Raw genomic sequence first — 26,883 nt, forward strand, 5'->3', positions numbered from 1 at the left:
TTTAACATTTGAATTTCTGCCAAGAAATACAAGCCATTGTTTTTAGTGATCATAAGCATCCAAGAAGGATAAAACTAGAAATGTTTTTTCTTGAAATTACCATGAAAGGCAAATAAATGCAAGAAAATATGTATGTAAAACTAAAGTTGTAAAAGTCTAATTTCCTCTAATGTTGTAGCCACAATTTATTAATAAACATTAAGGTTTTAAACTTTAAAAAAAATTTTTAATTTCTATTCTATATGCCTGCTTGCATATAATACATATGAAAAGAGATCTGGTCAATGGAAAGAAACCCTTATTAAGAAATTTGTAGTACATATTTCATCTTGATGTAACAAGATATTATCATTTTAGAAGTCACTATACTGTATTTAAAGAGCCTTGGTTACATAGTGTGTTCTGTGTCATGCTGTCATCGAGATTTATATTCTCCTGAACTCGACGTCACTGTGAGATGGATGAGACTTGACGGCAGTGGGTTTTATTTTGTTCCTAATATATTTATGTATTTTTGATTAAACTGACAGGCAAATAACAACCCAATTGAAACGATAGTTTGGGAACCCTGTGTCAGACACACACATACACACTCACGTCTTGTATTTGTATTGTCTTCCACTCATAGCTTTTTCATAGAAATCACTTTTCTCTTTGATCTCTGTCTAGTTTTTTTTCTCCATTGTGAATTAGACTAATGTGGGTGAAACCAACCTTTGACCAGCACAGGGATAATCTTAGTGGGCAGCAAAAACAGATACCTACACTTTCCTGGATCATGTTTTTTTTCCCTCACGTTTCTTTTTTTTTTCACGGGGGGGGGGGGCCCACCAGCAGTATTTTTTTTTTCTGAAAAGAGGGCAATAGGCCAACTATGTTTGAGAGCCTATGACTTAGCCCCTTACCTCTTGTCCTCTCCATTCTTTGTTAAAGATCTACCCAACTTCACCAGATTCTAAAACTTAATCATTTCTCGATCCATTTTATAATGATCTCCCGTCCCACCTCCAGGCAATTTTATTTATGTACACATAATATATTTCTACTAATTTTAGGACATTTTTAATTTACTGCTTTAAATAAAAGCGCCTTTTCTTTGTTTTAAATAACAAAACCAAACAGGAAATGCCACCTCACTTTCTAGCTAAATTACAGACTTTTCAAGGAGTGAGAATTTACTGCTTAACAGCCATGGAAGATAGAAGCAATAAAATCCATTTTCATCAAGTTCATCACAGCTTAATAAATATTTCTTAGACTCTATGGATTTAGAGGCCTGGCTTAAGTCAATTCAACCTATTACACTTTTTCTTATCATCTTTCGGTTTATACTCAAGGTTTTAAATGTTACCTTGGATTTTACCTATTTTTGATGACATGTGCATTCTATTAAAGGAGCGAAGACTGTAAGATAATACAGTTATTCTGGTTATAACTGGTCAAGATGGACTGTGCTAGCAAGAAAGCCACCTACCAGATGCACGGGACTGTTCTTGTGCCTATTGAGAGTGGTACTTACGCTATTTTCCAAGTAGAAACAGTTCAATTTGCTGTATTTGCAGGTATCATGATGAAGAGCACATGATGTAACTCTAGACATCTTTGGAGACTGTTCCAGAAGTCTTCTTTGTTCTTTTCATTATGCCATGTATTAACTTCTGACACTTGAAAATTGCAGGAGTTGTCACGGCGGAAATGTTTAGACATATGCAGAACTCTGAAATAATTCGAAAAATGACTGAAGAATTTGATGAGGTAACTTAACACCCTAAATGTTTTGATAGTTTTAAGCATATTGATCTTCACTTACTCTTGCACATATTTATTAAATTCTGAGTATTAATATTAACTGGGTAAGAGGATTGATGTCAGATTTCATCTTGACTCTCAAACATAGCTGTGATTTTGACCAATTTGTCTTGGTATGTTTCAATATTTATAATTCGGGCCTCAATATTTAATCTCAGGGTTATTTTTATAGATGGAATTAAATACTGTTAGAAATTTTGTTATTATTTTAGAGTACTGTGGAACACAGTAAGGACCTGGTAAATGATAGCTATAGTCAACAAATTCAGATTTCAAATACAAATAGAGTATAGAGTATAAGAATACACCTTAGATTGATGTATTGAGGAACCAGTATGTTTAGGCAAAAGAAAATATACTAGATTGTCATAAAATTCTCTTGTGTTTCAAATATGAATAAATAGGATCAAAATATAAACCAAAAAGTCCGAAGTGGGATCTTTCCCTGTTCTCTCCGCCCCATACCTGTACTTCATTGCCACTCACTCAAAACTGCCACCAGTTTTCAAGTGGAAAATCTTGTCTTTCGCTCTCTGCATGTTCTGATGAAGCTTTTTAACTATCGTTCTAAAAGATAAGACTAGCCTTTTTCATTCATTCATTCATTTATTTACCGATAAATTATTTTATTGGGGGCTCCTAGAGCTCTTATAACAATCCATACATCAGTTGTATCAAGCACATTTGTACATATGTTGCAACCTTTAAAAAAATATTTTCTTTCTACCTAACCCCTGGGTATCTGCTCTTTTTTCCCCCTCTGTCCCCGCACCTTGTACCCTTACGAACTCAGGATAATTTATAAATTATTTTTATATTTTACACCATCTGCTGAGGTAGACAAGTTTTAAAAAGGCTTTGATAATCACAGAGTTTCATTAATCAATCCCCAAATAGTTGAGGTAATTATTAGTATTGTATTTTTCTTAACCTTCAGCTGTCAAATGTTATTGTATGGATCTTCATAGTGAAAAAGAAAATTTTATGAAAGATGTAAAATTTGAGCACATCACTAAATTATTAGCAATAATTAATGATACATTTTAGTTTGTCAATCAATTTAGTGTATCAGGTAATGTTGAAAACATTTAGGAAGCGTATTGGGGCCTTGTTTTCACATGAGAAGGACTTCAACTTATAGATGAAATATTTAACAAGGTATTGTGGTTTGCAAAATTCTTTGAAAGTTGCTATGCAAATTGATCTTAATCATAGTGTTCACATTGCAAACTCAGTTAAGGTTTGAAAATACGGATCTAAGGTTGAGGTAAGTCCTACTCATGTAATTTATTTATATTGTATTTATCAGTTATTTTTCATATTTGAAACGCATGTTCTTTAAAAAGATAATAGACTCAAAATTCAGTGAAAAAAAAGGCATTAGCCAGTAAGTTATTCATTAAAATTATGTGTAGCGCTATGCTTTAGCTTTTTTAGAATTTAATAGGAAAATTAAAATGTACATTTCACTGGCATAAATTACATTCATAATGGTGTGCAACCGTCACTATTGTTTATTTCCCCAAGGTTTTTTATTAATCCAAATAGAAACTCTACCCCCCATAACAAAACCCTCCCATTTCTGCAGCCTCCTGAAAATTCTATTTTAGTTGCTCTCTGTGAATTTTCTTTTAGATACCACTGTGGGTGGAAGCATATATTACTTTGTTGTGTGTCTGGAGCATTTCACTTGGAATAACTTTTATCAATCATCCATGTTGTAGCATGTATCAGAATTTCATTCCTTATTATAACTGATCAGCATTCTATTGTTTGCTCATTATTTCTATGGTACCATTGCAACTTTGTAAAAATGGCTATTCAAATTGTTTGTCTGATTTTCATTTGTGTTGTCTTCTTGTTGAATTGCAAGTCTTCTTTATATATGCTGGGTAGGTCAGATAATGTTAGTTGCAAGTACTTTTCCCCATCTGTGCCTTGATTTTTTTTCACTTGTTTATAAAGCTCTGATACCTGAACCTGAAAGCTTACAATTTGGATGTAGCCCAATTTGTGTCTTTGTCTTTCTTTGCTTATGCTTCTGGTATCATATCTCAGACTACAGTTGCCAGATATAATGTTTTGATTTTTAAACTTTTGATAGTTAGGTCATTGACCCAATGTAAGTTCATTTACATACATGGATTGAGGTCTAACATAATTGTTGTCACGTGGAAATCGGTGTTTATGCACTTGGAAATTCTTGCATCATTTGTTGCAGAGACTCTGCTTTTCCCATTGAGTTCGTGTCACATCTTTGTTGAGAATCATTGTCCATAAATTCAAGGCTTTATTTTTGGACTCGAAGTTACATTCTGTGAACCACTGATTTATCCCAGTAATTATTATTTTATCAATACTAGATTGTCTGTGGAGCCCTGCTGGCACAGTGGGTTGTCCATTTGGGCTGCTGATCCCAAGGTCAGCAATAGAAACTACCAGGCAGACTGAGGGAGAAAAAGGAGGTTTTTCTATTCATGTAGAGATTTACAATCTCTGAAATCCATGGGGACAGTTCTGCTCTGTCCTAGAGAGGTGCTATAAGGCCAAATCGACTTGAAGGCAATGAGAGACTACTTTGTCTTAATTGTTGTGGCTTTGTGGTTTGTGGTAAAATTTGGAATTATGACACGTATGGAATAGCTTTTATATTTAAAGAATTTTCATTCTTCCCAAGGAAGTTGCTGTTGTGTTATTTGGTTGAAGAGTTTAGAATACATGTTCTAATTCTGTATATTCCTTATATATTGTTTTCTGAGCCAGATATAATCATAAATAGCATATTGATAGAACTTAACTCTCTTACATGAATTTATTCTAAAAAAGAAAGAAAATTATATAATGATAGAAGTAGATTTGCTGAAAAATTTCCTCTGTACAATTGTTGAATTTTAATTCTTCTGATGAGAATATTTTTCTTTGAATGTGTCTAAAAACATTTTTAATTTAGGATCTCATTTCTTCCCAATAGTAATCTATTAAGTGTATTCTATGTTTATCAGAGTTGTGTTTAGTTTTGGTAGGGGATGTATATTATTTTTGACCCCTGAGATGTAGGTGTATACTTCACAGTTAAAGCGATTCTAGAATGTCCATGTGGGGCTTGATGAAAAGATCACAAGTGTGTTCAAAGGGACCTCAACTTTTATATATTCTTTTTCTGCCTACTTTGAGTATTAATGTCTATTCATGCTTTGGCTTAGGATATTTCAAAAACCAGTGAAATGTTGTAAATTATGTATGTTGCACGGTTTTTCTTTCAGGACAGCGGAGATTATCCACTTACTATGGCTGGTCCTCAGTGGAAGAAATTCAAATCCAGTTTTTGTGAATTCATTGGTGTACTTGTACGGCAATGTCAATATAGTATCATATATGATGAGTACATGATGGATACAGTAATCTCTCTCCTTACTGGATTGTCTGACTCCCAAGTCAGAGCATTTCGACATACAAGCACCCTGGCAGGTCAGTATTTAGAAATCTTTGTATGCTTCAGAGGACCCTCTCCCCACTTCTCACCTCTGAGAGAATTATGTAGATAGAATAGGATTCTGCTTTCTATTTGGAAGGTGAAGGCATTCTGTGACTGGTGTGTGGTATTTTTTTTCTTTTGAAAATGGTTTTATTTTGAATTATGTAAGGATTTACATTTTGGATCATTATTCTCGTATTCAACAACTTAAATAACTTAGCAAGCCTCCCAGTAGCTTGCCCTGCCCTCCTCTTTAGAGTTTTATCTTCCCCCTCACCGTAGTTTACACCTGTCTTCCCTATAGCTGATTGTTTCCCCTTGGCTCCTTTTCTCTCCCATCCAAACCTGTGTCTTTAGGTGTGAAAAACCTTTTACTTGGGTAGTTTTTTTTCCCCATTTATAACAGTGATCTTATATTTATCCTTCTTTTGTGATTAGCCCAACAAAGAGTTTTTCAAAAATGTATTCATGTCAATCCTTAGTCTGGTATGGCCAGTTTCTTTTGGGCAACCCACTTGATTGCTACTTCACAGCAAGGGCAAAGACAGGCATTGGATTCTTGAAACTCGTACCATCATGGAAGGATGCTGATAGCAAACTTGAGGAGATAGTTGGGGTAGCGGCAGTGGTTTGCATTTTGTTTTGGCACTGGTGTGATAGCCCTTCCTAGATGGAGTCTCCGCTTTTTACCAGTCTGCAATAAGTAGAGTTTTGTTTAAATGCTTCTGAATAACTTTAGTCTGGGTTTTTTTTTTATCTTTAAATATTGAGTGAAATGAACCTACATTTTGTTGAGACTCACAAATCGAGGTGTGATTTAAAGTCAGATGCACTGCAGTGAAAAATGTCCCATGTCACAATTGAATGTGTTTCTTGGTGTCCACATGCAGTAAATCAAGGAGGCTTGGCTTTAATTATCTATCTAAGCCTTACTGTAAAAACTTTTTTTTTCTATGTGGATAGGGGTTTTGTTTTCTTTTGTTTTCCCCCACGTAGAATCTTTCTCTCTAGATTCAGTATCTAGGTCTGTTTTTCAGTTGCATTACTGTCTTTAAAATATTTATCATTGGTAGTTACCAAAATGTTGACTACAAATCCTGAATAACTTGTACAACCTAGAACGCTATAGTGTCTTAGTGGCTATGAGGTATCCAGATTTGCTAGGCCTTTCTTCTGGGTGCTTCTTGGTATATTTGAACCCAAAATCTTTCTGCTAGTAGCAGATCTATAAACCATTTGAACTACTCCAGGACTAAAAATTAAAAGAAAGCAAATACTGAGGAAATTCTGTAAAATTTTTAAACAGCAAAATTTGATATTAAATAATCATGCTTATCAAGATGGTAAAATGATTGCTATATTAATTAACTTAAAAGGTGAGTCATGGACTCAAGAGGAAGATAATTGTAGGGTCATTTAAAGCATAGTGGGATTTGGACATGAAGCTTGGGGTCGAATTACCTGGTTTGTAATCCTGGTAAACTACTGACTGTATAATGTGAGATGAGTTCCCTAATCTCCCTGACCTTCAGCTTCCTCGTGAATGATAGAGGGACAGATGTGAGGATTAAGAGGTAATACATGAAGCTTACTCACACAGGTACCTGGCAATGGTAAGTAGCCAGTGCACATTAGTTACTGTTTTGTTATATTATTGCTGTTTGTAGCAGCTGTATTTTTCCCTTCTGTTAGTAGCAGAACCGCCCATCTTGATGTTTTTAATTTCTTGTAATTTGTTTTTTAATTGTAAAACTTTGCTTCTGTTAGACTAATTTATTCAACATTTTACCCTCTTGAACATAGCTATGAAGCTGATGACAGCTTTGGTGAATGTGGCACTAAATCTTAGCATTAATATGGATAATACACAAAGACAATATGAGGCAGAGCGGAATAAAATGATTGGGAAACGAGCCAATGAGCGGCTAGAACTCTTGTTACAGAAGCGGAAAGAGGTACGCTTGCATAGCGAATGTTTTCACTATTAATGTACGATCCTCTGGTTCTGTCACTACTTTGTACTTCTGATAAAACTATTTGCAGCATTAATAATTTCTTGTGGGAGTGGGTGTCTCACTTGAAAGCTTTTGTTGAAAATTCATGCTAGTAATAGAGGGGCTTCATGTAAAAATTCTGCTGTATTTGCCCCTTGCCACAGCTTTTTGAAAGCCTGTTCTACCTTTGAGTATGGAGGTTGGAAGTGTAGTTTGAGCTGGACGCCCCTGTGCCCTGTTAAGTTCTTAAAGCCTTAGCATTATTCATTTCTATTATGAAAATTTGTCTTAACCAACTCACTCAGTTTTTTTACTCTGGTAAAACAAAATATTGGGTGAAATGACTGAAAGAGTGTAAGTTATCTGATATATATAAACTATAGTCAGCACTGCCAAATTAAACTTTTGAGAAAAATATTTACGTATTATACACTAAATATTGAAATTTTCTTGTTGCGTTACACATACTTGTCATTGAAATTCCTGACTTACTGGTAACATTTTACAGTCTGGTTATAGCATGCTGTTTTTATGTGTAGTAGGCAAGGCTTGATATTTTATTAAAAAATTAGTTTGTACAGTCAAGTGCAAAATTTGCATGGTAATTCATAACATGCTTATTCAAGTTTTGAGCACTGTCATTTTTCTCTCTGACCTTTTGAAAACTTTGAAACAAACAAATACCTGGTTTGAAGAAAAGTTCCAGAAATCTCCTTGCCCATATTTTTCTCATGCCTAATTTCATATAATTATGCATGATTCTCATTTATATTGGAACGAAGAATTAGTACTTCAGTCCCTTATGTACTTGAAAAACTTCATCATAGGATTCATTTGCTGAATGGACACCTTGCCGTAGTTTTCCAAATCATGACCTTGCAGGTTATCAAGAGGACAAAGAATTATTTGACATGAAAATTTGTATATAAATCTGACTAACAGTACTTCTAATTACGGTTACAGTTTCAAAGGTACACAGTATTAAAATGAAGCTTTTACCTTTGACAAACTTATTTGTCCTGATGGCTATAAGAATAGGATTCCTGGAATTAATGGTTGTTACATGATGGGCCGCTCATGCCTTTCATTGGTCAGGAGTTCAAAAGCAACGTCTAGCTCTGCAGGAGAGACCAGGAGTTACAGTCTCAAACTGATACCTTTCATTCTCTCTGTCTTATAGTGTTCTTACGAGTCAGAATAAATTCGATGGCAGTGAGTTTGGGTTTTGTGTTTATTGACTGTAAAAAGGATAGCCCTGTTTAGCATTATTTGGAACTGGCAAAGCTGTTTTTTCTTAGATAATATTTAAAATATTTTTATTAGTTCTGAATTGGAAATATATGAGAGCAGGTAAGTAAGTTAAAAGTTGAAATGTTTAGATCCATCTCAAAACTATTTGGGCAAAAATTATTTACCTCTCTATTTTATTCTACTCATTTTTGTTCTTTGAATAGGCACTAATTTAAGTAAACTATAAATATTTAGATAATGAAACATTGCTTGGCTTTTTAAACAAGCATATATGCTATATGATATTTATAGAAAGAACAGAGTATAACAGTTCTTTAAAAATGTGATCTTTTGAGCGTTAGGAAAAATTAAGCTGCTCAGTAAAAGCCAAATCAGATATTTCAGGTATCAAGGGAACTTGATCTGCTTGATACACAACAGCTGTTAATTTTCTGTGTGGTTACTGTTGTCTAGTATGATCAAAATTAGCTGTGATCACCTAAACACTTGATAAACCACATTTGCTTCTTGATGTTCTTTAGCTAAATCTTTTGTATAATTGAAATGAAATCGTGTGTTACTGTTTTCAGCTCCAAGAAAATCAAGATGAAATAGAAAACATGATGAATGCAATATTTAAAGGAGTGTTTGTACATAGATATCGGTAAGGCTTATCCCCACTCCCAGCCCTCGTTAGCCTAGCACTATACTAAGTTAGTCTGCACGCTTAATTGTTGTGACAATAAAGAGTTTTAGAATTAGATCCCTCTTAGATTCTAAGGTCTGCCACTGACTGAGACTCTGGGCAAGTTATTTAACTGTTGTCAGTTTGATGGTCTCCATCTGAAAAGGGGAACACTGCCTCCTGCCCTTTGTGCTTCCATTTCCCATATTACAGGGAATATTGAGCTAAAGTAAGATTTTTTTTCTCTTCCCTACGTCTGACTCACGGAAGAAAAAATAGGCCACTTTACTACTGTGTACAATGTAACCTATTCTTTGAATGTTAGTAGCATTTTTCTGAGTCTAATATTTTTCAACCAGAGGCTGGGACCCTTTTTATCTAATCAGCTTCATACTTTTGTAACGTCTCGTGTCCATTCTTACTTTTTCATTTCTATTGTAACCAGTCCTTTAGTTCACTGTCTTCTGCCTATAAATGATTGCAGCTTTTCTTACAACACCCTTTGATTGTGCTATTCCTCTGCTACAAAACTTTTAATGACTCACTAGTACCTACAGGATGAATTTAAAATAATTTACTCTGACATTGAAGTCCCATCTGAGATTGCCCTCAAGGTTATATGTAACTAAATCTTGCCTTGAAAATTATGCTCGATTCAAGAGTAGTGTTCCCATTGTCTTCTGAACACTATATGCCATATGCAGGAGGTGTGTGCACGCCTGGGTTAGGGCATGGTTTTGAAGGTGGCAGTGGGGTTTTATTTGTAGTTTTGTTTAATTTTAAATGTTTATGTAATGAGCATTATGCTTTGTGAACTTCAAGCTTATAAGATCTTGGGAGTTCAGGGACCATATTCAGTTCTGATTTTTTAATTTTTAAGGCATGCTCAGAGTAGCTGTGAAATAGTTCTTTTCCATCGATTGTAAGTCGTGTGGTGATTTTAATATGTGTAATATTTCCTTTCTTCATTCAGCGATGCAATAGCAGAAATCAGAGCTATTTGCATTGAAGAGATTGGTATTTGGATGAAAATGTATAGTGATGCCTTTCTTAATGACAGTTATTTAAAATATGTTGGTTGGACTATGCACGATAAGGTAAGATTTGTGCCACCGCCTACTTGTCTGTGCATGTTGCCTTGGCTGTATGTAGCTCTTTTCCATAAGGAATTATCAGCATGTAGACCTTTCGGGGGTTCACATTCCTGCAAAATTGTGTTTTTCATACTATTCCATGCACTCTGTTAAAACTTGACATCCTCTATACTTTCAGAATCTAGGCCACTGATTCTAACATTTTTTTCCTGCATCGTTTATTTGGTGGTAGTGAGTGAGATATTACTTAGAGTAAGATGAGCCCTTACTATACTGTTATTCTTAAAGATATTTGCTCAATTTTGAGAGCCAGTTATCTTAGGCATATGCTAAACTATGATTGGCCTCGTCTGTACCGCCCTCCTTCCCACCAGACACTGCTTTTCTTCTAGCCTGCCTCTCTCTAAATCTTGCAGTTCTTTGTTTACATTCCTTCCAAATAATTATTTTTGGTAACAACATTTATTGTGACATAGACAGGTGTGTCTCATTTTATTGCACTATGCAGATTACCAACCCCCCACTGAAATGTCTCTGGTACCATTTTTTCAATAGCACGTGTTCACTTTGTTAATTCTCACAATGTTAAAAAAAATTCTCAGAATGCTTTTGCACAGTAGTAAAGTATAGTATATAGTGTAAAAATAACTATGAAACCCCAAAAATGATGTGCCTTGCTTTATGTCTCTGAGCTGCCCATGAAGTACTACATCTTTTCACAGTAGCTTTTCTTGGAACAGATTTTCAAAGACAGTTACTAATCTTTACCCAATAGAAATAGCTGTGCCAAATGTGGTAGTCTGCTGTACATATCCTGATTCCTATTGTTGCTTAAAGATGTTGGGTTCTGAAGAACTGCTGTCATGTAGATCACAGTTAAGATTTTAAAGGAGAATATTGTATACACCTTGAATAGCCAAATGATTTTAATGTATTTTCTTCCTTTATTTAGCAAGGTGAGGTAAGACTCAAATGTCTTACCGCTCTACAAGGGCTTTATTATAACAAAGAGCTTAATTCCAAACTGGAGCTTTTTACCAGTCGGTTCAAGGTTAGTCCTCTTTTTGGCATTTGAAACTGTTAAAACCATTGGTTTTTTTTTGCTTTGCCTTCCCCCTAAACCTATTTTATTTTTGTGTCCCTAGGATAGAATTGTGTCTATGACTCTAGACAAAGAATATGATGTTGCAGTACAAGCAATAAAATTACTCACTCTTGTTTTACAGTAAGTTATATATTTGTTGCATATTATTAATGTGTATACATCTCAGTGATGAATGAGAGTACTACGTTAAAATTGATTTGAATCAAACTTATTTAGTATCTTAAATTACGGAATATTCAGCTTGAATCTTAAATTTTTTTTCAAAATTGAGAAAATGCAAGAAAGTTGAACGGTTCAGTAAAATTTTATAACAAGTTAGGAATGCTATTTGGGGGGTGGTTTCTTATTAGTTTTACATTCATTTAGATGCATTTGAAAGAAAGTTAAGCACTGTTTTTTAAAATGTGCTATTTATATTTTCTGACACTGGTACAGTGTGTGCATTTCCTAAGACTTCATCATATTTTTCACAGAATTTCAATTACCCAATTTTAAAATTTGTCCTGCTGTGTTAATATGGTGCACCCCCAATTAAATATCTTGTTCGACTTCTTTACCATGAGCTGGGGTTCTTCACATCAACATTTCCCTCTTTCTAAATCATATGAAAAAATCGGAGAAGTCTTTCACAAATAAAACAATTTAATAATAAAATGTGATAGTTATAAAAGAAGACTTTAATAAGTAGAGGCCTTTTTACTTTGGAAAGCTCACTTAGGATAGGTCAGCAGAACTCTCAAATAATGAACGTGTAGTACTCCAATATAGTTTTTATTTTTTATTAGTATTTTTCAATATAGTTTCAAAGTCATACTGTAAAGCTATAGCAATCTTGAAATTTTGGCATTGGACATGAGTAGATAATGAGAGAAGTTGAACAGATTAAAAACAGAAACACTCTGGTTCACAAAAGCTCGCTACCGAATTGATTTTGACTTAGTGACTAATTTTGACTCTTAGTGACCCTGTAAGATAGGATAGAACTGCCCCTGTGATTTTCCAAGGCTCTAAGTCCTACAGGAGTACATCGCTTCCTCCTTGTCCCAAGTAGTTAAAAGTTGCTGACCTTGCAGTTAGCTCCCCAACCTGTTAAACTACCAGAGCTCCTTCCAGATGTGCATGCTGGAATATAATGTGAGAATGGCATTGCCTACTTGCCAGATGTAACAACTAGATTCAGTTTCAGGGGAAAATAAATTTGGATAGCTATTTCATTCATTACTTTTAACAAATAATTTCCAAATTGTCAAGAAGAAGACATTAAATATTAAAAAGAAAGTATAAGATTGTGCCATAGATGTAACCTTGTGAAGATTTAAAATTGGAATTTCATATGGAATATGATTAAACAAGGATTTTCTGTGCATAGCATCAAGAAGAGTGTCCTGCGATATTTGTTTTTGCTTTTTATTATTTCTGGTATTACAAAGTTAAGGGTGGATTTATGAAGATAGCAACTATGGATGAACAGTTTTCTGTGCGCATGGAAGGGGTGGTTGGGGGCGGGGAGAGTTAGCAGGAATGGATAAAAGAAAGAAGAAAATGTTCCAGAAGTTACTTGTGATGACTGTACATTTCTTGATATGATATGATTGTGAGTTGTATGACGTTAATTATACCTCAATAATATATTTTAAATATAAAGTAATTTTTGGGAAGGAGATGCCTTTACTGAAGCTGATTTTTAAGCCAACGTTTATATTCTTCCAACCATCTTGTTTGTCTGGGCTCTCCCATCACAATGGTCAAAGTACCTTGTGACCAAATGCATTGTTGACCCAACTGTATAAGCATAATTAAATGGTATTAATATGTCAAAGCAAAAAGTACAGATAAAAATGTTTATACAAAGTAGAATTTCATGAATATTGCAAAAAACGAACAAAGCACATAAAATATTAGAATGAAAGAGATAATTTCTGCAAATCAGCAAGACCAGAAAGCAATGTGAAAATAGTCAAAAATTATGAACCAGATTATTGGTAGATCTGAACAATAAATTAATCATGAGAATATGCTAACCATACCTACATTGTGACATGTATATTAAAATGGCATTTCCCTTTTGGGTTACAAGCACATATTCTTGGCAAACATTGGAAACAATTGGTTAATACTCTAAATTGATGAGAATATAAATCAGCATAATCTTTTGAGGAAAAAATATCAAACTCTTAAATGCTTATATTGTCTGGTGCAGTTTCTGCGACCCACCATTTCTTATAATAGCAGAATTTTGGAAACAACCTCGGTGTTATCATTTGAGGAAGAATCCACTGATTTTGTAAGGTCTGTGAGCCAGCCCAGTTGCTACCTCCATGTACACCTTGCAGTTATTACAGCAGTACTGGAGCAGTTCGGAGAACTCCCTTAGCCGTCTATCGACTGTCACTGCATTTACCCCTTATTTTAAGTGGCCCCAGATTACAAGCATGAGAAACAAATGCTTTGAAGAGGTAGGAACATTGCCAAGGTAAGAAAATAATACTGACCCCAGGAGCATTCGAAAATATTTTTTAGTCAAATCCAATCATCTTAATTCCATGTTTACATGAGCTTTTGAAGTCCCTCCATGTGTATGTTCTTATAAAAACAAAAGATTTTTTATTCTGAATCTGAAGGCTTACAGTGTAAATCAGCTCCCTACCCAACACGTATACTAATATAATTTTAAAGATTCTCCTGGTCTACTTTATAATCAACTGTTGATATCTTAAAATTGTATGAAGGGCAATAGACATCATTTCGTTGATTCATTAAAACTTGTTAGGAACCTTGAATTTAATGTTCTTTTGCAGATTTACAGTACATTAATCCTACCTACATTTTTTCATTAGAAAGCCGGGGCGGGGGGGAGACGCATTGTTACATGTAACCCACTACAACCCTAACCCACTGTCAATTAGTTGATTGGAACTCAGTGATTATGGAGCATTCCCTAGACTTTGTAAACCCTTTACAGGAACAGACAGCTTTCTATTACTTCTGTGGAGTAACTGTTGGCTTTGACACATTCACCTTGTGGTTAGCAGGCCATTGCTTACCTGACAGAGCCACCAGAGTTCCAGTGGTACATTGATATTGAGTCACATCTGACTCAGTGTCCCCGTGTAACGGAGGAGAATGGTTTTTGTGAGTTTGCCTAGACCATCAATCTTTACAGAAGTAGGTAGCCTCACCTTTCTCTTTAGGAGTAGCTGGTAGCTGGGAATTGTGGGCCTTGTGTTCGGCCAGCAGCTCAATTGTGACTCATTATAGCACCTGCCTCCTTTGTAATACATACAGAATTACTTAAATCCAAATTCAAAACCTGAATTGTAAACCCACTAGTTTTTTCCTGGCAGATAGATAGTATTTTCATGGACTTCTTGAAGTCTGAGTGAGTTGATCAGAAATCCTAAAGCTCCTGATATGCCCAACTAAACACGGACTGTTCTTTGGCCTGTCCCGCGGAGGGTGGTCCTATTTGTATACATAACATGCATAAATCCTAGAAAATTTATTTCATAGGCGATTCTTAAAAGCGAATTAGTAATGAAAGGGCTACCAGGGGCCAGGACCCAGAAAGCAGCCATCAAGGCAAGAACCAAACAAGGTTTCCCCTGAGGTGCAGTGGTTGATGGACTAATAATAATCACTGTGAATCATCACAAAAAATTTTGTTAGTTTACTGTCTTCTTTGAAAATAAGATAGGAAAATGAGTACTATGCTTTAGTAAAAATTTCTATTGATAGATTGCAATTGAAGTTCCTTGACACGTAAATCTTAATTATTTGGAAAATCTACTTGCACTGCCTTTTAATGATGTTCAGTAAATGTGAGGTGAAGTACGCTTCATCAGCGTGCGATAATTGGGAGCATTAGTATGTTGTAATGCTGTGTTTTCTCTGTCATTATTATGAAAGTGTGAAGCATTCTTTGATTGTTAACGCTAAGCTCCTAAAGTGCCATTGTTTCACTTTCTCCATTGGCTTCGTTTATTTTGTCCACATTTTCATTTATTTTTCTTAGCATATATTTGTGTACTTTCAGTATTTGTTCTAATTTTGCCTTCCCTTTATCTTGAAGTAGTAAGCTTTTTGTTATTGTTAAGCTTTAAAAAAAATTTAAGATCATTTTATTGCGGCTCTTACAAGTCTTGTTACAATCCAGACATCAGTTGTATCAGAACATATTAGTATATATATTGCCATCGTTTTTTTCTAGACATTTACTTTCTATTGTAAAGCTTTTACTGACCCATAATAACAATAGTTTTGTTCATGTGTTTGACTTGCTATGAAAGTTTATCATTTTTCTATATGATCATTGCTTTTTACATTCTTATATGCCTAGATTATAATCATGCCTACTACTTTTTTTAAAGGAGTAGTGAAGAAGTTCTTACTGCAGAAGATTGTGAAAATGTCTATCATCTGGTTTATTCAGCTCACCGGCCAGTAGCAGTCGCAGCTGGAGAATTTCTCTACAAAAAGTAAATCTGTATTCCTGTTTTTCAGTTTTTAAAGTATAGTTTTTAGCAGTAATCGTTTTTAGGTGATATTGTACAGCTCGGTTTTCACATTTTATAATTCCTTTAAAAGCTTAGAATTTCCTCCAATGTTTTTGACATTTGAGTTATATCTGTGAGGGTAGCCATCTCTGTATTATAATGTTGGTTCTCTAGCGGGTGCTTAAGGTGTAGCCTAATATACTGCCCACTAACTAAGTTTTCATTCTTTTTTTCCTCCTGCTTCCAAAAAGAGCATGTACGATAAGATTTAGTATTTAGTCTGTTTTGCTTTGCTTTTATGAAAAGTTAGTTTCTCCTGCAAGCTCTTAGTGTAGTTTGATTTAATAAGCCAATGAATCCTTTACTCTGTTTGTATGATGTTATTTAGCACCTGAATTTCAACATCACAGATAGCAAGCAGTGCAAATATTGATCCCAGAAAATATTCAGCAAATGTTAAGGAAACAGCTCTTTATAGGACATTTTGTAATCATGCAGAATAAACTATATTTTGGTTAAAAAGTATAGAACGAATGACATAAGACATTTATAATATAGTTCTATTCATGGTTAAAATACAAATTGGGGGTTTGTATGACAAAGACATGAAATTCACAGAAAGTTTAGATTTTATGATAATTGTGCAAGAAGTAAAATAGTACATTCAGATTTAAACTGAAAATAGTATATCCCATAGGTTTATGTGGGCTATTCACTTTTGTAAGAGGTAACAGTTATGTAAAACGTGGTAACATTCAAAAAAGAATGTAAGGCTCAGCATCCAAACTAAACTATATACACTGTCCTGAGTCACAGTTATAGGACAAGGTTCTGTTCTAATCTTTGAGACCGCCTCATCTTTTTCCTCGGAAGGAGTTCTAGTGCTGCCATTGGTAAGCTCAGTGGGTAGCTGGCACTTAACTGACTGCAGCACCAGGACTCCTTGAGCTAAGGGAAATGTGAAATATGAAGTGAAAAGGATTTATAGTAATTTTGTGCCTGGTGGTAAAATCTTGGACAACACACCTACCTATACTTACATCTTCCCTAACTCTTAAACTTGCTTAGAGAATTTGGGCATTTAAGTGTTTTTATTTAGGAAAGCACTTGTGTTGAATAAATAAATGTACTTTTCTTTGATCATAGACTCTTCAGCCGCAGAGATCCAGAGGAGGATGGAGTGATGAAAAGACGGGGAAGACAAGGCCCAAATGCCAACCTTGTTAAGACATTGGTATTTTTCTTCCTGGAAAGTGAGGTTAGTCGATATTTTTGGTTTTATACTTAATACTCGAAAAATTTTAGAAAAGAGGTCAAAATGATAGATAAATTTTCACATAATACAGTAAATGTTAAATAGAATGGATATCTGTTCAGATGAAGACGCACAAATTTCAAGTGCCTTGTTTTTATCGACAAGTTCAAATCGTTGTAAGATCTCAATAGATGACATGTCTGTTATTACCATTGTTGTAGATGTGGTTTAGGATTTATCATCATATCTCCTACTTTTTCCTCACGTTGAAAACCTACATTTGTGTTGTTGGTTTTGGTGTTCATACTGTGTATCATTTAATCACTGTTAAGAACTTCTAATTATTGCCAGTATAGATAATCAGTTTCTTTATTTCCAACATTTATGTCCCTACCCCTTTTGGCCATATATTAAACTGACTAGGATCTTAAAGTAATTGGTTGGAACTTAGGGAACAGAACCCAGCATTTCCACATTAGGTGTGCTTTTACCTTACCTATGGATGTTAATACTTATTATCAAATCAAGGATATTTTATTCTATTGCTGAAAGAGTTTCAAATATTCCCACATCTCTTAAGTAGATTTTAGCCATCGTTCTAATCATCCCTGTTACAGGAAATTCATGGTCAACTTTAAAATTGAGTAGTTACTGACACTAGTAGGCACAATGGCACAGTATCTCTTAAAATAATGTTCATGTTAATCTTTTAATAACTATAGTAATACATGTCTTACTGTAATGCCAAACAAGTTCTATACACACATACAAGCAAGGTAAGAAAATTTGTCCTTTTTGTTTCTATGTTCGGTTTTTTTTTCCCCCCCACTTGAAATTTTATACATGATACAAACACCAACCATGTCACCATTCTTTGCTGTTAGTTAGGCTTGTGTACCATTTGTCTAAGAGCACATTGCCCTTTTTCCTTTCAGTTGCATGAGCATGCAGCATACCTAGTAGATAGTATGTGGGACTGTGCTACTGAGCTGCTGAAAGACTGGGAATGTATGAACAGTTTGCTGCTGGAGGAGCCACTTAGTGGAGAGGAAGGTAAGGACGTTTAATTATGGTACCTCTGTTGCCTAGACAGCTTATAGCATTCCATTTGTTTATCCTTTTAGTGTAAAAATGGGTATAAATCTTAGCCTGTATATAATTTTGCTTATACAAACCTGAATATGTAGAAAGAGGTCATTATCCTCAGCCATCTTTATTTTATAACTTTGTAACTGAGCACGTTTTCTTTGCTCTAATGCGTAGACCACCATGGTGGCTAGATTTGGAATGTTGAGGGGTTTAAGGAAGCACTCCCTAGTTCCGATCCTTTCTGTGATACAGTATTTGGCTATTTGTAGTACATTACTCCAGGCTCTGTTCACATGTAGAAGTAACTGTTGCGCAATAATTTTAAGTGCCATACAGGGAGAAAAAGTAGGTTAACTCTGTGTTTTTCCCCCCCAGCATTAACAGACAGACAAGAGAGTGCACTCATTGAAATAATGCTGTGTACCATTAGACAAGCAGCTGAATGCCATCCTCCCGTGGGAAGGGGCACAGGAAAAAGGGTATGCAGTGTCTTTTCAGTATTACAAGTGGCATTTTCCCCTTTTCAATGCCTTCATACAAGTTTATTTTAAATCACAGAATAAAAATTTGTTAACCATGTTTGAGGGTCCTTAAGAAAGTTCCTGGAAAGATTCCATTATGTTTTAATTTTACCTCTTTTCTTTTTGGACATTTTAAAAGTTGCCCGCATAGATCTCATTTTTCAGATAAACTTTGCTTCAAAGTGTGACTGACTTTTGTTAGAATTAACTTCAAAGAGTTACTCTGAAAAAAAATTAATATGTACAATGAGATACTTTGCTAGTTATTGCAGGAAATGTGATTGGACAATCTCAACTTTAAAGATTGAGTATTGCGTGCTTTTCGAATAGTGCACTTGGCTTTTTTTGGTTTAATCATAGACTTTTAATATGAATTTAGAACTAAAAATAGAAACAATTATTCCTTAAATTTGGAAATAACTTATTTTCTGGAGTCAGATTTTACAATTGTACTCCAAAGTACATATGTATTTTGAATTTGAAAGGCTTTCACAGTTTTTATTATGGCACACAATGTTATGCACTTTTTGTTATTTAGCACACTTACATACACTTGTGTGTAACTAATTTCATGAAACTACTAGAATTTAAGACCACTTTTATTCATGTCTCCAATTGCTAATAGTACCTTATTATATTAAATGTGTAACCCATTGGTCATGGCCAGCTGCCTAGAGTAGGCTGGGTCACTGACCCATGCCAGTGGTATAAAAGCCTCTGAACATCGTTCACTGCTCTCAACTGTGTCTCTTTCCACCCCAAGACAGACTTTGTTAGTCTAATTCAGAATTGATTGTGTCTCTAAGGCTATTGGAAAATTTGTTGTTGTTGTTATTGTATAATTAATTGCATGTTCAACTCATGTTGATTTAGGTGCTGACAGCGAAGGAAAAGAAGACCCAGTTAGATGACAGGACAAAAATCACTGAACTGTTTGCGGTGGCCCTTCCTCAGTTGCTAGCAAAAGTAAGTTAGTTTCACTATTAGACACCTTTTAAACAATTCAGGCTTTGTTTGGAATTTCATACATAGTGCTATCTTATATACCATCGTAGTGATGTTTTTCCTATTTTTTTTATCTCAAAGTATTCTGTAGATGCAGAAAAGGTTACTAACTTGTTACAGCTGCCTCAGTACTTTGATTTGGAAATATATACCACTGGACGATTAGAAAAGGTGAGAAGCTTTCTGTGTGTTAATGCTTTCTATTTCGTTCAGCTGATTAATGTTTGTTTATATTGTGTGGATTATGGTCTTGTAGCTTCATAATGTGAAAGGAAACCTATTAGGTACTCTATTTTTAGTCAGTTGGGTTTAGAACATAGTGCACACCTATTGTTTCTAATTGTAAGTGACTATACTCCCTTGATAAGTCTGTGTGCCAAGTGATTGATAACAATTACAAGCCCACAGCAGTCAATATTCATTGAGCCATTAAAACTTTAAATATCTTCTAACAGTTTATATTTTCACCATAGCCTTGTGTTTAAGATATTACTCCCATTAAAGTTGAGGAAATAAATATGGATCAGTAATTAGTGAACCACTGTTCTTTCTCTAAAATGCCATCAACCAATATTTGTGAAACAACTACTGTATGTAAGACACTCAAGAATGCCACATTAAAGCATTGATTATGACTCACAGTGACCCAATATAGAATTTCTGAGACTAAATTTGTAAATCGGAGAAACCAACCTCATCTTGCTCCTGTTGAGTAGCTGGTGGGTTTGAACGGCCTACCCTGTAGTTAGCAGTGGAACACTTAACCTGCTGTTTCATCAGATCTCTCTCTCTCTCTCTCTGTGTATCCATTCTGGCAGCTGTACTGCGGTGGTTTGCATGTTGCTGTGATGCGGTTATGTCACCCAGATTTCAAATATGAGGCAGGTCACCTATCGTTGGTAGGATTTAGTGAAGCGTCCACAGTAGGAGAGATAAGACCTGGTAATTCTTTAAGAACAAAAAGTCCAGTGAAAATTTCCTGGGTAGTAGCAGAAAATTGTCAGATGTTCTGTAAGATGAAGCTAGAACCTCACAGGCTTGGAAAGCACTTAAAATGTGATTTGGGATTAGCTTCTTCCTCGATGTGAAGTCAGCCTGAATGACAGGGATGGAATGAAGATTTCAGCAGCAGCATCTGCTGATGGGGCAGGACTCCAGGAGAAACAGCTGCAAATAACCATTCATAATTGGAACATAGGATGGATGTATCAAGTGTGAATCATGAAAAACTGGGAAGATGTCAAAAATGAAATGACCCATTTGAAAATCAGCATGCTAGGTATTAATGAGCTAAAATGTCCTGATACTGTCATTTGGAAACAGTCATTCAGTGTTAAATTAATGGCATAAAAGAATATGCCAAGATATATTCTGTAGTAGAATAATGTCAGTGATTGTATGTAATCCAAATGCTTATAACGAAGACCAGTGAATTAACTCACCAACCACTAATGCCAAAAATAAAGAAACTAAAGATCTAATCAACCTTTTCAGTTTGAAATTGATGAAACGTGTAGTCAAGATGTACTGGAAATTGAGTGATTTTCCATGTGAATGTTGGAAACAAAGAAGAGTGATCAGTAGTTGATAAAAATGACAAAGGGGATTGAGTGATAAGAATTTTGCAAGACCCAAAGAAGTCATTATTCTGTTAACAATAGCATAGCAGTATACATTGTGACCTGCTTGGATACACAAGAATCAAATCCACTATATATGCGAGAAAAACAATGGACAAGTATAGCTTTCAGCTGGGATCTTGAAGGTTTCTGTGGGGGAATTATCGAATAATGGTGAAAACATCAAAATAAGATAGAAGAAATAAACAGTCACTGCACCCATTAAGAATTGGTCGTGGTTTAATGCCATGCCCTGTTTGCATAGTCCCACCCATTCATTTGGTGGGAGTTATCAGAAACTTGGGTAGAAGAACCATATTAAGGAATTTCACCACTGCAGTAAAACTTGAATCTTAGCTACCTGATCAGTCAAGTAGAGGAGAGCCATAAACATGCCTATCATGGAGAATGTGGGAGTTTAACAATATGATTGATATCACGTAGAAGTAAAAATTTGCTGAAGATAATGCAAAAGTACATCATTATACCAATCAAGAATGGGCCAGTATTCAAGCTGGATACAGAAAAGGACTGCAACATGGCTGTTAATTATTCTCAGGTGACTCTTGTGTGAAAGCAACGAATAGCAGAAAGATCCCCCCCTCCTTTTTTTTAAACTATGGGAAACACTTGACTGTGTGGATCCTTTATGCATAACCGTCACGAAGACTGGGGGTTCCAGGAAAATAATTTGTTCATTCAGAACTTGTACACAGTGTAAAAGGAAATGGTTTGAACAGAACAAGAGAATATGACATAGTTTACAATCAGGCAAAAGTTTGTATTGGGTTGTGTCTTTTCACTATAGAATCATTCAATATGGATGTTGAGCAAATAATTCGAGAGGCCAGAATACATGAAGAAGAACGTTTCATCAGGATTTGGGGAAAACGCATTAGCCATCTGTGATATGTAGATGACACAGCCTTACTTGCTGAAATTGAAGAGGACCAGAAGCACTGATGAAAATCAAAAACACGACTTTGCTCATGGATGGTAACTCAGCCACAAAGAAAACAAAAACCCTCAAAGCTGGGCCAATAAATTATACATTAAGATCAGTGGAACAAAGGTAGATACTGTGAAGGATTTCTTTTTAGTTGGATTTGCCATCAGTTTCCATAGAAGCATCAGTCATGAATCAAATGACCTTATTGTACTGGACAAATTTACTGCAGAAAAATTGTTAGGAGCACCCAAAACAAAGGTGTCACTTTGAGTTCTAGGTGTCTCTGATGGACCCAAGCCATTGTATTTTCAGTTACCTCATAAATATGCAAAAAAATAAAACCCGGGACAATGAATTTTAAAAACGGAGGTATAATTGGAGCCTTTGGATTATGGTTTTGGTGAAGGGCACCGAACATACCATGGGCTGCTGGAAGGAGGAACAAATCTGTTTTAGCAGAAGTTCAGCGTAGAGACTTTATTGCACATACTTGGGGGCATATGTATGGTTCAGTCCCCAGAGAAAGACATGCTCGTTGAAATTGTGGGTCAGGAAATAAAGAGAATGACCTCAAACAAGATGACAAGGGCGTGACTGCAATAAAGAAGATTACCCCGAACAAGATGACAAGGATGTGACTGACAGTAACTGCAACCTTAGTCTCAAAAATAGCAATGCTTGTCAGGGTTGGTCTGGGATTGAGAAAGCATTGCTTTTGGACATATAGTCACTGTGAGTTGTAATTAATTACAAAGTTGTGATGGATGATTGTGTTCGAAACACTTCATTGTATGCAGTGTAGTCACTCTTGCAGTCACTCTTGAGTATATTCCTCGGTTATGTTGATAAGCTTTTATTTTTCAGCATTTGGATGCCTTATTGAGACAGATTCGGAATATAGTAGAGAAGCACACAGATACAGATGTTTTGGAAGCATGTTCTAAAACTTACCATGCACTCTGTAACGAAGAGTTCACAATCTTCAACCGAGTAGATATTTCAAGAAGTCAACTTATAGATGAATTGGCAGATAAATTTAACCGACTTCTTGAAGATTTTCTCCAAGAGGTATGTATTACAAATATTTTTTCAGTTGGGCTGCTCTTGCTTCATTAACCTAATTAGTCACCCAGCTGTAGTCCAGGTGACAGTCCCTTAGCAGTATGTTGAATAGATGTTCAGGCCTTTCCCCCGTGACTCATCGTGCTGCTCATTTGCCAAACTAGAAAGATGGTAAGATCATTAAGTTGCAAGCAAAAATAACATCTTTCTTGTTTGTTTGTTTGTTAGGACGTGTGCGATAGTAATATAAGGAAATGACAGTAGAAGTCACCTGGTAGTAGATGAGTCAGGGACTGTTACTGAGAGAGAGTGTTAATGAAATATAAATAAAAAGTTTTGGCCATGTAGACTCGGTAGTAGAGTGATTTTTAAGGGAGGGTTTTGTAGTTTGGGTGAGGAAAAGAACAGAATAGTCTTTGTTGCTTTAAAAGGTCTTGATAAATTGCTACTAAAAGCAACAGTTGCATTTGTTACTTGATGTCTTATGTAATGTAAACAAGATTATTTGGTGCCCAACACTCAACTTTGCTAGTATTTTAAAAAGTTGTTTTATGATTTGGAAAGATGTACTTAATTTCAACAAATGGGTCATAATTTTCTAATTAATTTGTATTGCTCTTTTATAACCCCTTCTTATTAATGCTATAAAAATATGCAAAGGGTATGTCCGGTTGCCTTACATTTATGAAAATGTGTTCATTTTTAGTAACATTCTGTACTAACTAGTTTGGAATATGTAGAAGTATATTGATGTACAGTTCCAATTTGCATTAATTTTGGTTGAATATGATTGTTATTAGCCCAAGTCTATTTAATTACTTACTAACTTTCTAAATATTAGCTTAATAATGTTTCAAAAATATATAAATTTTCAGTAACTTTAGATTAGCACTAATTAAAAAACAGACTAACAACTGATACTCAGAAACAACACATTATCTTTGACGGTTTTCTGTCCACATTTACTTGTGTTTGGTGTAGTATACTACAGAGTTGCTATGAGTTTGAATTGACTTGATTGCAACAGGTAAGGGTCCGATTGGATCAGATTTTTCAAGAGCATCATCATATGTAGTGTCCTATTTTTCACTTTGGGATATAAACAGAAGTGTGATAACAATTGCTAGCCGACCCCACCACACTGACATTGTCTTAAATTTAACGAGATTGTGACATTTCATGAGCAGGGCAATTTTTGGTTTAAATATTAGCTTGTGTATTTTTCAGGATGGCATCACTATTTTATAGCTTTTTCACTTCAGGGTTTCATTATGTTTAATATTACACAATTAATATTTTAATAGGGTGAAGAACCTGATGAAGATGATGCGTACCAGGTATTATCAACACTGAAGAGGATTACTGCTTTTCATAAGTAAGTTGACTATCAGTGTTTTTTTATAAACATGGCAAAATAAAAAACAACTAGTATATTTAGGTATTACACCGTAATGAGAATCTTGTGTTTATAGTTTTGTGTTATAACCAAGTGGGTTGTTGCGGGGACATGTTAATATATAATGGAATAGAAAGATAAATTTTCACATGAAAATTAAATAGAAAAGGAAGCCCCTTTGTCTATTTAATTGAATAACATTTTGTTAGAACTAATAAAAATAATTGAGATTATTTAATTCTGAAATACAATTTTCTGCTTCTTTTCGTTATCAGTGCTCACGACCTTTCTAAATGGGATTTATTTGCTTGTAATTACAAGCTTTTGAAAACCGGAATTGAAAATGGAGATATGCCTGAGCAGGTGTTTATATGTTTTAAGTTGTATATTCAAATTTGAGCAAGCACTTGTGTTGGTTGTTCGTTTTCACTGTGATTTCTTCCTTTCATTTTACAGATTGTCATTCACGCACTGCAGTGTACTCACTATGTCATCCTTTGGCAGCTCGCAAAGATAACTGAAAGCAGCTCCACAAAGGTCTGTGGTGGCTCGGTGGCGTCGATATTAAATCGGATCTCATTAACTGGTTTCTGCAAAAGTACACATTTAATAAATGGGGTTTTGTACATTTCTCATTTACTTAGGAACATGTGCCTTTTAAAATAGCCGTTTGTGTTTTGATATGTACACAGTGAAAGAAGATTAATATGATTTGTTTCAGTGGTGTGATTTTAAATGAAATGCAATGCAATGCCACTGTTGATATTTGAAGGTGGCATTATTTATGATTTCACACGTTATTTGTAGAAGTCAATACCAAGAGCCTTTAGAACAAATAAGACTCCAATTGGATTGTATAAGTGTACGATCATAAGGCTCTTCCCCTAGATTTTCTGATGCCCTCACATTGTTTGGGATTCTGGTGCTCATATCGAAGATTTCTCAACTTAAGTTTCAAACTCGATGATAAATGATTTCCTAATTGAGTGCTGTGTGCCAGGCAGCACATCAGGGAATTTACAGAATTCATCCAAAATGGTAATCAATCCTTTAGTAATTCAGCTAAATAGTGCTAAACACAGCCTTTTCCATTTGTAAATCAGAGGTTTGGGCATTGTTCCTGTAGTATGAGAGATTTTTTGCCTTAAAATATTGGGATTATTTTTACCAATATTAAAGATTTCTCAGGCAATCATACATATTTTTCTCAGGTACCTTTATAATGATGATTGTTTTGCATAGATCCCTTGTAATCCCTTGAAATGCTCAGAATATTGGGGGTGGGGGTAAGGGGTTTAGGTTTTTTAAAAAGTTGTTTTATCTGCAAATGGATGTTTTTTGGGGGTGGGGAGGAGATTTATTGTATAATTGTTAACTTAAGTAGTATACTTTTGTCAACAACCTAGGATGAAATTATTAGCACGTTCGTTTTTTGGAGACGCTGACCTAACAATTACCGTATATACTCGTGTATAAGCTGGGGTGCCGTGGCTGATATTTGGGTCAAGTTATACTTGAGTATATATGGTAAAACAGGAGGGAAAAGTAGTTTGTAATAGGGCGGAAAGGGTGAACAAAGGAATGTTGATAAGGACAACACATTTACCATAATGAGGCTTAATTGAATGTTCTTCAGAAAATAAAACCTCCAACCCTATTTTTATATTTATCTTGACTTTTATATAGGCAGAGGTTTCGAAAGGTTAATGGAGAAAATTCATGATCTTTTATTTCTAGTTTCTCATGAACTTTTAAAAGCCACCTTGTATACCAAATGTTTACTGATAATTGACATTGCGTATTAGAATATGGGTTATAGGATGTGGCTTAATTTAAGCTGTTGATCTTATTTGATCAATTAATCACATCTGTTAATTTATATCCAAAATTAAACTGGCAAATATTTATAAATAGATAAAATACAAGAATGACATCTTTTAAGTATAAGTTTAAAAGACATTTCAAAGTTTGTATATTGGAGTTCGTTATACCACAAACGATACTTTTGGTACATTGTTAGTTATTAATGCTAAAACTAATAGTCTACAAATACTGGAATGGAAAAATGGGCATCCCTATAACATCATTCTAAAACATATCTG

General features: G+C 34.9%; 1 protein-coding gene across 8 annotated transcripts in view; it reads left to right on the top strand.

Moving 5' to 3' along the window:
• STAG2 (STAG2 cohesin complex component) overlaps nucleotides 1–26,883 on the top strand; it is a 135,891-nt gene that overhangs the window by 81,313 nt on the left and 27,695 nt on the right. For all 8 annotated transcript variants that reach the window (XM_075538135.1, XM_075538132.1, XM_075538134.1 and 5 more), the window contains 17 exons: nucleotides 1,679–1,755; nucleotides 5,073–5,277; nucleotides 7,088–7,239; nucleotides 9,099–9,172; nucleotides 10,167–10,290; nucleotides 11,240–11,338; nucleotides 11,433–11,512; nucleotides 15,760–15,867; nucleotides 17,032–17,143; nucleotides 18,076–18,193; nucleotides 18,605–18,708; nucleotides 19,624–19,716; nucleotides 19,837–19,926; nucleotides 23,188–23,391; nucleotides 24,690–24,760; nucleotides 25,057–25,144; nucleotides 25,238–25,318. In XM_075538135.1, the coding sequence (XP_075394250.1) occupies nucleotides 1,679–1,755; nucleotides 5,073–5,277; nucleotides 7,088–7,239; nucleotides 9,099–9,172; nucleotides 10,167–10,290; nucleotides 11,240–11,338; nucleotides 11,433–11,512; nucleotides 15,760–15,867; nucleotides 17,032–17,143; nucleotides 18,076–18,193; nucleotides 18,605–18,708; nucleotides 19,624–19,716; nucleotides 19,837–19,926; nucleotides 23,188–23,391; nucleotides 24,690–24,760; nucleotides 25,057–25,144; nucleotides 25,238–25,318 (1,880 nt within the window). The remainder of the gene's footprint in view (nucleotides 1–1,678; nucleotides 1,756–5,072; nucleotides 5,278–7,087; nucleotides 7,240–9,098; nucleotides 9,173–10,166; nucleotides 10,291–11,239; nucleotides 11,339–11,432; nucleotides 11,513–15,759; nucleotides 15,868–17,031; nucleotides 17,144–18,075; nucleotides 18,194–18,604; nucleotides 18,709–19,623; nucleotides 19,717–19,836; nucleotides 19,927–23,187; nucleotides 23,392–24,689; nucleotides 24,761–25,056; nucleotides 25,145–25,237; nucleotides 25,319–26,883) is intronic.

The sequence above is a fragment of the Tenrec ecaudatus genome, chromosome X, assembly GCF_050624435.1.
Source record: "Tenrec ecaudatus isolate mTenEca1 chromosome X, mTenEca1.hap1, whole genome shotgun sequence".
NCBI classification, from domain to species: Eukaryota; Metazoa; Chordata; class Mammalia; order Afrosoricida; family Tenrecidae; genus Tenrec; species Tenrec ecaudatus.